This window comes from Chanos chanos, chromosome 5, assembly GCF_902362185.1.
Source record: "Chanos chanos chromosome 5, fChaCha1.1, whole genome shotgun sequence".
Lineage (NCBI taxonomy): Eukaryota > Metazoa > Chordata > Actinopteri > Gonorynchiformes > Chanidae > Chanos > Chanos chanos.
The window spans coordinates 33050815-33064509 of record NC_044499.1 but is presented as its reverse complement, the minus strand read 5'-3'; the positions used below and the strand labels follow the sequence as shown (position 1 = coordinate 33064509).

Here is a 13695-nt window from a genome sequence, read left to right as displayed (position 1 = left end):
TGTAACCCGTTTTGAAAGATAGCCCTCCATTTACGGGGAGATCTTGAATGTCTTTAAACAGATGTAAATCTTTTTTACCTGTGAGACCAGATCTATGAACTAAGCAGTACATCCAAATGCACACTGTTCCCTGAGTTCTCAGTCTTTATAGTGTTCACTGGGGATGCCCGCATAGTGCAGTAAAACTGCAGGACATTTTTTTTTTTTTTTTATTTAGGAGGGAGCGCTCTGCTGCACAGATCCACTCAGACATTAAAGCTGTGATCTTTTTTGTCTCAGACATCAAGGAGAGCAGGCCTGGCTCCAGGCTCTTATCAAGAGAAACTGTCAACACACATCTGAGACATCCACAGTCAGAGACCTATATTTCACCACTCTCTCTCCCCCTCCCCTTATCTCAGGCCAAATTCAGAGCAGGCAGGGAAGGGCTTGGGCTTTTAGAAAAATGGCCAGCCGGGGCTCTAGAAATAAAGTAATCGCCAGTTTCTAATAAATTTAATAACGTGTTCATTACACTGTAAAATTGTATGTAAGGGAAATTTTTAAAATTCATCTTTGGTAACTGACTCTAAAGCTGTGAAGAAATCTGCATCTGTAATGCACTAAAAACAGAGTTACGTACGTGAGAGATATAGTTTAAATAGTCTTGGCGAAACTTTGTCTACACTTTAAAGTACCATTAAAGCTCGTTATGCCGTTGCACATATTAATAGGCAAAATATTTATATGAAAAATAAAAATTTAAAAAAGAATGTTGGAAAGAATCAGGTTTATGTACAGTATGTATATAAGCATGTAAAAAGCAGAAAAATGGAGACAAAAAAATGACTAATCATTGCATATGGCGCCCCCTACTGAGTCTGTTGTGAAATGCCTGTTTTAACAACTGTTCTGCTTTAGAAGACTGGAGCCATCTCTATGGATACCCCGGACAAGATTTAATCAGATCTATTAAAACATAAACACCTCATAATCTTCATTATCCTGAAAATATAATCTTATAATCTTCACTGTCATAGAAAGTAATTGATGCCCAGTGAGGTTTTCAACTCTCCTCTGAGAAATTTATTTGAAATATTTTCTTTACATTAAAAAAAAAGAAAGAAAGAAAGAAAAGACGTACAATTCCCAAGGTTTGGCTTAGAGTTGCTTTTCTGACACCGCAGAGTGGTGGAGCTTGCACTGTGCTAGCCCCCAAATGTACCATCCTTCACCAGAGCAGAGAGTGTAAACAGTCGGGTGGGCGGAGGGGGCGGGGGGGGAGGGGACAGTGTCCGAACGTAACTCCTCTCAATTCGCCAGGCTTCCCACGGGAAGCAGCCATCAGCACCGCCTGCTTAGCAGGGAAAGGAGAAAGCGCTTCAATTTAAGAGTCCTTAAATTCCACACGCCAAGAGGTCGACACACGGCACGCCGAGAAGGTTTTAAAATTATTCAGCAGGATTAAAAACAGTTTGATGTACACTAGAGAGCACCATATTTTCCCTTGTCGAAGAAGGCAGAGGCCAGAGTGAAGTCACTGGGGACTGGGTTTCCCTCACAGCAGGTCATCCACTTGCATGCCGCTGGCTGGGATAGACCAGCTCATCTCTTTTTCCATTCAGAGAGTGGGACACAGTCAGGGAACCTGTTGACTACATGAGAAAAATGATAAAGGTACATGTGCAGCCCACATGGTATACCCAGACGGCATGTACTGACTATACTGCCATGAATGTTTGATGAATTTCAATATAATTATAGTTGAATATATTTTAATTTGACTTTTACAAGTTAGGCTAATACACGATTCTCTATACCACAGTTAAAAAGTAGCCAGCTGTCAAAGCTGATAGTATTTCTGCCAAGATTATAATGGTACTTAAATTAAGAGCTCCTGAGAACTTCAGAATATCTTACAACCATCTGATTGGTTATGACTAGAATAAGACTCCCACAGGGTGATGCCTACCTTCTCTGGCTCACTGGTAGAACTACGACCAAAGAATGAAAGCTAGAGAAAAGAACAAAAATAAAAATAAAAACTGAAGATGGAAAAGGAAATGAAAGAACACAACAGACAAGGAAAGAGATGGAAGAGTAATTTAGGCAGGGTAGAAAAAGGAAGAAAACAGCCTAAGCTATAAGAGTATAGTTACGATGAAAGGATGTGCAAAGAAGTTAATGTACAGGCACACACACACACACACACACACACACACACACACACACGACTATTAGTGTGTCATGGTTTTTGTTTTTTTTTTTCATATAACTTCCCAATACTGCTCACTGAATACCAGTAATAAATGACATATCTGGAAGGAGGAAATAGTAATTTGTTCGCAGTTGTTTGCAATGTACCCTTATAATAATTCATACAGTGGTCCTTATCACTTGTTCCAACACTTCCATTTGAATATTACTGAACAAAAAACATTTTCATATGCTCTCTCTGTATATCATGCCACTCACTGACTGATACACATACAGAGCTTGACTCAGTCTGTTTAAGCCCGCGTAAACACAGCTTTACCTTCTCCTCTAGTTCCTTTATCTGTCGTTTCTGTCCCTCTATCCATTCTTCTAGCTCTTTGATTCTCTGTGAAGTGTAGAACACAAGTTCCAAAGGTTACAATAAAACTCAAGTATAGTTACGGTGCACAGCATCAGTAAACCACAGTATCTGCACATATGCAACAGAAAATTGTCTGACAGAATATTCAATAAAACACCAAAATGGAAGTAAAGGACTGATTTGTTTTTTTTTTTTTAAATTTTATGATAGCCAAGAATAATTACTAAAGGGCATCTGGTCATCACGCTGGCTCAGTCTCCCCATTAAAATCTCATTGGCCGTAGAAGCCTGTATAACTCCTCCACAACAACATGTTGGACTATGGGATCTTTAGCAGACTCAGTGCTAGGCTGTAAAGATCAAATCCTTCTGAATCCTCCTCAAACACATGATGCTGCTGATCTGTCTGCTAACAGAGCTCTGTCACTCCCCTGTACTCTGGGATTACAGCTCCACGGAGAGACAGGGAATTCTCCAAAGGGATTAGAGCTGTCTCCTGAGTTTGTGGGATCTATTGAGTTCCTGGCTTCTGTGGGTTGGGGATGAAACACTGTAATCCAGTGCTAACGCAGGCTGTCAGTCAGACCCAGAATCAGTGTTATTAGTTTAGGCACAGACTAACTTACAACTACAGGTTAGAAAGAATGTTGTTATCACCTTATATAGTAGCATTTTTTGCTCTGAATATTTGATTAAGTGTCAACATTGTTTAGTTTTCATAGGAAAATGTTAATTTCAGCAGAAAGAGAGATGCAATAATTTGGATATCCAATCTAAGAACGGATTAAATACTGTCTCTGGAGAGTGTAATACTTGTTGGCATTGACAAACTCATAATGCAACCAATAACTGACATACAAAATGCTTTGACAGTGGCCTTTTGCATTTACTGAAAGTTTGGCCCCTGACCAGGCCTTAGGTGGTAAACTCTTATGGTTACAGGGTGTTCTAAAAAAACAGTATTAAAATAGAGTTTGAAAAATGTTGCTCCGTAGTGGCTACTGGGCAGTATTTCCAGGACTCTTCATGTTTGGTGTACCTGCTGGGCATGCTGTAGAAGCTCCATTCTCTCTCTGAGGATCTGAGAATCTCTCTCTCTCAGCTCACTGAGCACTTGTCTCTTCCACTGCTCCACAGCGTGTCTCAGAGTTTCCCTCTCCTCCTCAGACAACAACTCAGACATTTTGGCACCAGCCTCCTGCTGCAGCGCATCAAACAACATTGCCTCCAACTCCAGGATTCTCTGAGACCGAGAGAGACAGAGAGACACAGAGGGAGAAAGAGAGAGAGAGAGAGAGAGAGAGAGAGAGACAGAGACAGAGACAGAGACAGAGGGTGGGGTAGTGGGCAGTATAAAGATTAAGATAGCTACCATTAATGGCCACAAGGGGGCAGAGCCACAATAAGACTCCCAATGGTTGTGCAGTATCAGAGGCAAGCAATCTGATGACGTCACCTCATGTGGTGGAGTCCTTTCAGATGTCACATTCTCTCTGTAGAGCTAAGTGAGTAGGTGGAACACCACACACAGTTCATTTACAGCACAATGGAGGTGGGATGGCTTTAGTATGACTTCAAATCTTTACGCAGGGAACCAGAATTTACCTTATGGGCTTGATCCATAGATTGTTTCCTGTAATCCAATTCCTCATCTAAATATCCTTTTTGTTTACTAAAGTGTTCCTTTGGAAGAAAAAAATAGAGAAGAAAAATAGTGAAAGGTAGCTTCGGTGGACTAGACAAATCTTGCAGTTTGCAAAACATGGAAAATATTACACATAATAATTGACTGAGCCTTCATATATGTAAAACTGGGGTAAGTGAACATTAATACAACATGAAATTTAATATAGTATGTATAATAGCACAATATGACGTTTAAGAACCTAAAGGCTGTAAGACTATTAAACTAAAGGTATAAAAATGACATTAATCTTGCTCACATATGCTTGCTCAAAATGTGCTGAATAAATAGTAAACAAAAATCCTTTGAATTCTTTTAATAGTTAAAATAGCACAAAATACCTTTTCACTCTCAATGTCCAGCATTTTCTGTTGCAAAGCTGACTTGGTGACCTCAATTTGTTCCAGCCACTGAGAGAACAAGGTTTAATCATAGTCACGCTTTGTTCTGCTTAACCTGAACTCCATTAGTCATTCAAACACAGTAAATTACTCTTTTTCTAAACCTTTCAAAGATGCCCAGACACTTCATCAATACATTTTACACTATCTGAACTCTGCAGGCTGCTTGCCGGAACTATCCGGAAACATTTGTTTGTCTCCTTAGTTCACAAAAGAACACTGAGAAGAGAACTGCTGACTGGGCCACTTGAGAGTAAGTATGAAACAAAATATGTTTACAGCCAAAATCTGAATTTAAAGAGAATTATTCTGAAATACCTTTTCCGCTAAGGTTAGCACGGTCCGTGCATGAATAACCACCACTTGTTCCTCGTTGGTGAGATTCTATGTGTTGAAGACATTGGAGAGAGATCCATAAATCAAGTATCATAAACATCATGAATGAATGTTTAACAAAGACAATGAAGTACAAACACCACTGGTTTAACTCCCAATCACCTCACATACGGAGAACATGAACAAACACGTTTACATAGGAAATCAACATACACTTACGGCGTTATCCCCCAGAATGTCAAGCTTTTTCATCAGCTCTGCTATGACAATGTCCTGTTCACACAAACAACAGCACAAATACACTAAACTACACGACGTCAAGGTTACTATGGCATACTAAAGGACTGTAAACAAAATGAAGCATGGAAACCAAAGGCTCTCTTCTGTATGTTGAGATGTGTTGTAGTAGGATCTGTTAGGAATAGAGGAGGGATACAGGGGAGACTGATATAGAGAAGGATGTGTTGGGTTGATGTACAGTAGGATCTATAGTAGAGATTGATATAGAGCAGGATGTGTTGGGTTTATGTACAGTAGGATCTATAGGGGAGAATGATATAGAGCAGGATGTGTTGGGTTGATGTATAGTAGTATCTATAGTAGAGACTGATATAGAGCAGAATGTGTTGGGTTGATGTATAGTAGTATCTATAGTAGAGACTGATATAGAGTAGGATGTGTTGGGTTGATGTATAGTAGGATCTATAGGGGAGAATGATATAGAGCAGGATGTGTTGGGTTAATGTATGGTAGCATCTGTAGGGGAGAGTGATATAGAGCAGGGTGTATTGGGTTAATGTATAGTAGAATCTATAGAGGAGACTGATATAGAGCAGGGTGTGTGGAATTGGACTGATGTATTGTGGGATTTAATTGTGAAGGTGATCTATAGTAGGATTGGCACACATGAAGTAAAAACCAGTCTATTGTAGGGTATGTTTGTTAGACATACAGGAGGATCTGTTGGGAGTGATTTATAGGATCTATTAGTCGGATCTCATTGGATTTTACTTTAAGGCTAACTCACAGTGACTCCCTCCGCCTCACAGTAGATCTGCAGCGGGCTCATGCTGTCTGTGAAGTGTATGGTCTGGAAGTTTATGGCTGGAGATCTTCTTTCTCTCTCCTATTGGTGAGAAATTGTCAATCAATCAAAAGCACCATCAATTTCCCTTTTGCCTCTACTGTTACTTATTTTCCCAGATAAAACATGAGCTCCAGATAATATTACACATCAGGGGAATCTTTATCTCAGTATGCAAATTACCCACTGTTGTCAAATCCTCTTGAAAATCTGTGTATGCAAGAATACATCATTTCACTGACAGAAGTGTGATTTACTTTCACTCACTTCAAGTTCAAGAATGCGAAACTCAAGGAGTTCATTTTGGTCTTTAACGTCCTGAATTTCATGTTTTAAACGCAGCTCCTCTGTATCCATCTGTTTAATCTGCAAAATAAATAAACAAAGAGAGGAGACGTGTTCATATTTTCAAGCCATCGATGGCTGTTGAGACAAAGTACTTCTCACTTTTTGGTGACGGCAATTCTCACCTTTTCAACCAGCTCCTGGTTCCTCTGATATAAAGCTTGTTTCTCCTCTATCCACTTCATATCCTAACGTAATAACCCAGAAAAGAAAAAGAACAGTGTCTGTACTTCATGAGAAAGAATAAACAAAGATATCGCACGTCTTACACCTTTAATTAATGAATTATTAATTCATGTTTAACTATTTTAATTATTTATTTTCTTATGTGATAACTAACCAATTAAATCCTTCACTTAGGTGATGCAAACTGCTAATTAAACACCTCACCTTTGTTTAAAATGCTTTCATCCTCTGAAAAATCTCTCTAGACTGATTTCTAAACACTGGACCTCTAAAAGTAGAAAAACATGCACACCCTGTATTGTTATAATCTTTTACATCACAAGTGAAGATCTGCACTCTCTTGACTGAGACAATTAACTCGTGCACATCAAGAGATGTCCATCCAAAGCATTCAAATCAACACAAGGGCATTTCCCTTTCAGAGGAGTGTACAGGAGTGTTTCATAAAGAGCGCTATTTCTTTTCTTTTTTGTTTCCTGTCTGTTCCCAGCCAAGCTCCTTATTTCTCATTGCTCCACTTTAGCAGATGACTCGGGGCGGACGCCCCCGCACCTTTAGAGAGGCACTCCAGCCTAAATTCCCTCCTGTTAAGGTGCACCACACATCCCCAAGCAATTTAATACACATTACTATTTCTGTAAAGGCCAGAGTGAAATATTACCACTGCAATCGTCCTGTAATTCATTTTCAGTATTTCTCCACTAGAGCAGTCTGAACGCTTCAGAGGATTATTGGTGCCAGCATGTGTGTGTGCGCGCGCGTGTGTGTGTATGTATGTATGTATGTATGTATGTGTGTGTGTGTGTGTGTGTGTGTGTGTATGTTTGTGTGTGTGTGAGAACGAGAGACAAGAGACAAGAGTTAAGATCCTTTCAAACTGAGTTAGAGTTAATGAGCCGTGTCTTTTGAAGTGTCACGTTTACATTTAGAACAGTTATATTCCATGTATAATTACAGCCCATTCAGACAGAAGACACGAGTTGCAGTTTATACAATCTCAACCTCTCTGTATCGATGAACCTGCAGCTTTCAGTGGGAAAGACCTGTGTATGTGCTTCCTCAGAGAGACATGACTGGTGCGGTTATGGTTCTGTACCTGGCCTTGTTGAGACAGAGCGCTCTCAAGGTCTGCTATTCTGCTCTGGTAGCGCACAAGCTGTGTCTGCAGTTGTTCTCGTGTCTTAAACAGAAGACACAGACAGAGGTTCATGCAGATTTCATGACTTCATAGAGCGACAGAATTACTTCAGAGTAGCTGAGAAGAAGAGTTAGTGTTTAATGGCCAAGAGGAAAAGATCGCACAGTTTCTACGACGGAGAATGATTTTATTCTGCAAAACATTTCATGAGCAATTTAGTGACCTAAAGGGACAATTCAATTTTAAAATGCAGTTTCATACTCTTTATGCAACATCTACATCATTTTTAAGCAACTTTCTTGTCTTTATAGATCTCACAAGAGATCTTCAGTGTGTTAAGCATATATAGATTTTATTCAGCATCTAACTATCACAGGCTTAAGAAACTACAAGGTTATATGGGACAGAACCTTAAACCTGCTAAATGATCCTTAAAGTAATTCTAGACAATGCTGTATGGCAAAGCTATACTTCTGTGTTGGGAGCAGTACATTAATTTAAAATTATATTCAGAACCTTAGTGTTGCAATAAATTTTTGAGTGATTAACCCAAAAGAGAGACATTCTAAAGCTCAGATAATTAAATGGAGAGGGTCCTGTGGTAGGTGTATTAGAGAGTATATTATCTGTGTGAGACATTTAATATGGTGTGAATGAAACCTTCATTAAATCAGGGAATGTCACTTCTGGTGTCAGAGCAAAGCATTTTTCTCATAAGAAGTGAATCCAGGTTACCTTGAGTTCCTTCTCTGCATCAAAGGTGCCACCGACCTGCTCCTGCAACAAAGCGTATGCCCTCTGCAAAGCCTGGTACTCCATCGTCAGCTGGCGAAACCTCAACTCTGTTTCCTCCCTAATCATACCCTGATGACAAATTATACACACATCCACACACAACGCAGTGATTACTCATACAAAGACACACATACATACACAAACTCAACATTCAGGAGAGAATCTAAACACAGAGACAAAAAAACAGACATGCAGGATGACACAGTAACACACACACACACACACACACACACACACACACATGCACACACATGAACGCATTTGCACTGACATGCACACGGGTGCATGTATGCATGCACACACGACATGAGTGAATATACAACCAGAGTCTCTCTTTCTATCTCTCTCTCTCTCTTGCTCGCTCTCTCTCTCTCTCTCTTTCTCTCTGCCTCTCTCTATCACCCACACCCAAACACACAAAGTAACAATAACAATGACATGATGAATCCATAGAGTTCTCTCTGTATTCACCTCCTCCAAGTCATCGTCTGGAGTACAGGGAGTTCTGTCTGTGTGGTAGGAAATGGATGAGCCATCTGAGTCCAGAGATGCTTCTTCATCGTAGCCAAAAAACGTCTCAATCACTGGCTGTGTGCCCAGAGAGAAACACACACCAGATTACAGGGCAACCAGAGAAACAGTGACAGTGCTCACGCCTTTAAGGCATGTATTTTCTGAGACATGTTCTCTCTTTAAATGACTGTAAAACATCACCGTGGGATGAGGCAAGGTGGTTTACTGTCTGAGATGTTTTATTTGGGCAGTACTGGCTCACCTTACAGGGTTTTATTGCTTTCCTCCTGCGGCCACTGTCCTGTCTCCTGTACCTTAATAACATGTCCCTCTCCTAAAGGAAACACACAGCCAATCATACAGGAGGGAGAACACAGAGCCAATCAAAGAAGAGAGCCTACACACAGCCAATCAGAGAAGAAAGCTGACACATAGCCCATTAGAAAACAGGAGAACATACAGTTAGTCAGATGGAAGGACAGACTTAGTTATTCTGCTCTTATGTTAATTCCATTTTTAAGAATTCAGAGGGCAAGAGAAGTCCCTGTCAAAGTGCTAGTAATGACACAGAGATTTGAAAAAGATTTTTTTTTATCATCCTTATTAAAAGGCTATTACAGAAATGACTATGTAAAAATGAGAGAAATATAATATGTAGTGTTTTGTTTTTTTTTCTAAACAAACCCTTTCCATTTCTGTTGTTCAGGGAAGCAAAAAGTAAAAGATTCACTGGACTTGATCCATAGACTGGTCTACACAAACTGTTTTCAGCTTTTACAGGTAGCATGCTGGTTTGGTATTAGTGAAAGGGTCTGTGAAACTGTGAGAAAAGAAATCTCACTCATCCATCTGACTTTAATAAAAGCAATAGTGAATGTGGACCAGCATGTGGAATCACATACTGACACTGAAGTCTTGAGTAAATCCAAAAATCTCTTATTCATTCACTGTTAACACACATCAGTAAAACGAAGACCCACCGGGTATAATATACAGACGTTTCAAATGCAAATTTCATTTCTCCTTTGAGAAAGGGGAGGGCGTGAAATGCATATAGATGTGAATTCATTTTCTGAGATATTTTTGTCTAAAATCATTTCTATCTGTAGAATATGATTTAATCCCCATTCCCCTGTAAAAAGCCAATATGAAACACTTACTATCACACTCTTCACATATCCAGCTGTTTCAAGGGCCTAGGACATTAAAACACATAATTATATGAAGACAAACATCATATATGGTAACATATGGTGTATGTGTGTGTGTGTGTGTGTATGTACATATATATACTTGCACATCTTTTTTTTCTTTTTTGGTCTCAGTGAAACCGTTTCACTGTTTACATTCATGTATAGTCTGTTAGCTTGTTACATTGAAAAGCATTCTTGAATTGAAGCCTTTTTATGAAACTTTATATGTCACAAATAAAATACAGCTATAATGTAATCATAATTATGATTTGTATATGATAAATAAGTTGGTAAAAGCAGTCATGAGTCTGGGGTCTGGCTGCAATAATCTACAGACGTACACAAATCAAGTGAATCACACTATGCCTGCTGCATGCAACATGAAATGATGTCAAAGTGTGTGTGTGTGTGTGTGTGTGTGTGTGTTCATGTTTATGTGAACAATAAGTGAAAAGATGGTGGTTGTCATGGCGATACCTTAGACAGGTCATCTATGATGTTCTGTTGTTCAAGGACTTGCAGACGGAGGAACTCCATCTCTCTCTCCTCCTGACTGTGGTCCAGATCATTCAGAGAGCTGGGCCTTCGCAACGTCCCTGCTTTCTCCCTCTGTCAACATACACACGCAGTCAATCAAAGCTTTAATAACCAGAGCTCATCACAAACTCAACAACCTGTACAGGAGACTAATATCTCTTAATGATGATCCCAAGCAAAATTATTACTCAGAAATATATGCTTTCCATAACAAATGCTACTGTTGATCTTATTTGCATGTGAAGGCATTTCAGAGCTCAGAGCTCACTGAGAGTATTTGGTAAACTGACTGCTCCGCGGCTCTCAGCAAATGAACTAATCAATAAAACACACAGTGATTAAGTTTGGTGATTACAAAAAACTAACAGTCCTCATTAACTTTAAACCAAAAAACATTTACAAAATCTTTGTAAATCTTTTTTTTCTTTTTCTATCTATCTATCTATCTATCTATCTATCTATCTATCTATCTATCTATCTATCTATCTATCTATCTATCTATCTATCTATCTGTCTGTCTGTCTGTCTGTCTGTCTGTCTGTCTGTCTGTCTTTCTGCCTGTCTGTCTGTCCAGTAGATAACTGAGTGTATTAGGTGCAGGTAGTCTGTACCATTTCTATGTTCTCTTGTGTGACGAAGCGCAATTTGTTCTCCATGCGTTTGAAAGCATGGGCCAGCTCCTCGTTCTTACGACTCAGACGTTTATTCTTATCCAGTAATGGCTTATATTGACTCTCCGCTTCCCGCAGTCGCTTGAGCTGTTCACACACACACACACACACACACACACACACACACACACAATACAGCATAACAAAGAAGTAGAGTATATGAGGACAGAACAGAGAACATACAGCGCCCTTAAAATCCCTTAAAATCAGGGAGAAAAAAAACATATTCTACACCTAAAACAGTAAACTGGCTGAAACATAGTCTTTGATCTTGTTTGAATTTCCTCTGTAGTTTCAAAATTTCAAGTAGAGCAGTATTTGATTCTGTTTTTCAGCCTGCACCTCACTGTCAAAGTCTCTCTCAAATTGACTCATCACCCTCCCAAATGCACAGTAACACAGAATACACGCTCCAGGCCCAGTCTTTGGATGCTTTATGCAGGTGGTGTAAGTAAGTGTGACAGCTTTTAGCACTAGCAGAATGCCTCTCTGAAAATAACTATCATTAGCTCACTTTACAGGCAGAGTAAAGAGCTAATCACTCTTTTATCAGAGATTTGACTAGCTCTGAATAGGCACATTGTGACTGAGGTGATTAAAAATTCATGTATTAAAAAAACAAAAGCAAACAAACAAACAAATAAACAAACAAACTGATGGAGAAAGTCCCTCATGTAACATACAAGAAATACTCATAAAATAGTGTATTTAAAAAGGCCTGCTGTTGCAGAAAATATATTGAAACTCTAAGCAACTGGGACTGTTTTAATGACATTGGGTTATTGAAATGTGTTCACTCACAATATTTAACATTAGATGCATAAATTCATTCAGTCAATGACAAAGTAAAGGCTTAGTGTAGTAAAATGTCTTGACCAGCAGGAGGGGTTGCCAGGAAGTTGCTTGGTTGTTTCAGGAGTTTGCAGGGTAGGACTCACGAATCAGTCGAGTGACAAATGACTTTCATAAACTGTTGTCTGAAATCAGGTTTCCAATCTGAAGAGTTTTCTAAACCATAACTTTTCAGCGATCAGAAACAAGCAAAGAGTTGTTTTGGAGTTTCCTTAGACTTTCAATGCTGCTTTTTTTTAAAAGTCTGACAGTAACGATATTGATTTCTAGCCTCTGAGACAGACAGAGACCTAGTCATTTATCAGTGTTATGACTGGGCAAAAATGCCACCAGTGCAAGAGAATGTTCCTACTATCATATTATGCTTAGGCTAACAGACAAATACCCACTCCCACCTCAGGAAATGACTGTGTGTGATACAGCGGGTGAGCAAAGCGTTTTTTTTTGGCAGGAAAAGCCGTTTTCATGTACGATCACAGCCTTAAGGTCTTTTTTACTGGTGTATGTGTGACAGATGGAGACAGAGCTGCCCGTTTTCCTGAAAGGGGATGACTTACGCCGGCTTGTTAGGCTAAATGTACGAGGGACTTTGAGACTACAAAACACGGAGTTCTGAGGTCAGTCTCTGTAATTAATGTGACTGTCAGACTTGTCGTGCCTAAAGGCTTTTTCCTAATAAAATTATGAACAAAGAAACATTGTTTTCCACCCTGTTACTGCAGTCTGTCCTCTGCAACACCATGTGTGCATATATTCAGTGTGAATAGTTCAACACCTCCAGTAACTCACATCACAATAATTATATGGCCTAAAATCATAATTGTAAGGAACCACTATTATACTTAAATATCCACTTATGACTGGTTTCATATCCAGTCACTGCAGATCAGAGTTGCATGAAATTTCTTAGTCGTAACTAATATTGCACCACTGGTAAAAATATTCATCTTAAATATGGTTTAAGGAGACAGAGGTGGTAATAGACACTCAGTGCTTAATGGTTTCTTATGAAACAAATGGCTGTTTGTGAGTGAGATGGTGGTGTGACAGCTCTGTGTTATCTTACCAGTTCATTGCGCTCCTCAGACAAGAGAGCGTTACGGTCTTCCAGCTTGTGTATGATGGCAGTCAATTCTGCAATTTTCAGTTGGAAGCGTCTCGCATCCTTCTCGTCCAACTGCTGTTCCTGGAAAAAAAACAACTGCAGATAACAGGAATCTCAACTCTACACAAAATCATCTTCTCCACGTTTTAAAACACATATTCTGGTGCCCAGTCTCACTTTCACACAATTAACTCCACAGATATTTTCAATCATATCCAACCATTTTTTTAGAGTATAAAAATATCAGACATGGTGTAATTGGAAGAATACTACTAGGAACTAATTCGGTCTTCTAGAA

The 13695-nt window shown here is 39.3% G+C and overlaps 1 protein-coding gene across 4 annotated transcripts in view; it reads right to left on the bottom strand.

Moving 5' to 3' along the window:
- Positions 1-1973: 1973 nt before the first annotated feature.
- Positions 1974-13695, bottom strand: part of jakmip3 (Janus kinase and microtubule interacting protein 3) — a 27335-nt gene continuing 15613 nt past the window's right edge. For 2 of the 4 annotated variants that reach the window (XM_030774194.1, XM_030774197.1), the window contains 18 exons: positions 13359-13478; positions 11381-11527; positions 10710-10841; positions 10200-10235; positions 9302-9373; positions 8998-9114; positions 8467-8595; positions 7690-7773; positions 6533-6595; positions 6330-6428; positions 6006-6104; positions 5198-5251; positions 4961-5026; positions 4583-4651; positions 4163-4240; positions 3597-3800; positions 2516-2581; positions 1974-2024 (listed from right to left, as the gene is read on the bottom strand). In XM_030774194.1, coding sequence (XP_030630054.1) covers positions 1974-2024; positions 2516-2581; positions 3597-3800; positions 4163-4240; positions 4583-4651; positions 4961-5026; positions 5198-5251; positions 6006-6104; positions 6330-6428; positions 6533-6595; positions 7690-7773; positions 8467-8595; positions 8998-9114; positions 9302-9373; positions 10200-10235; positions 10710-10841; positions 11381-11527; positions 13359-13478 — 1686 coding nt within the window. Of the gene's footprint in view, positions 2025-2515; positions 2582-3596; positions 3801-4162; positions 4241-4582; positions 4652-4960; positions 5027-5191; positions 5252-6005; positions 6105-6329; positions 6429-6532; positions 6596-7689; positions 7774-8466; positions 8596-8997; positions 9115-9301; positions 9374-10199; positions 10236-10709; positions 10842-11380; positions 11528-13358; positions 13479-13695 lie in introns of all 4 variants that reach the window. The other 2 variants (XM_030774193.1, XM_030774195.1) reach the window with 2 other exon arrangements.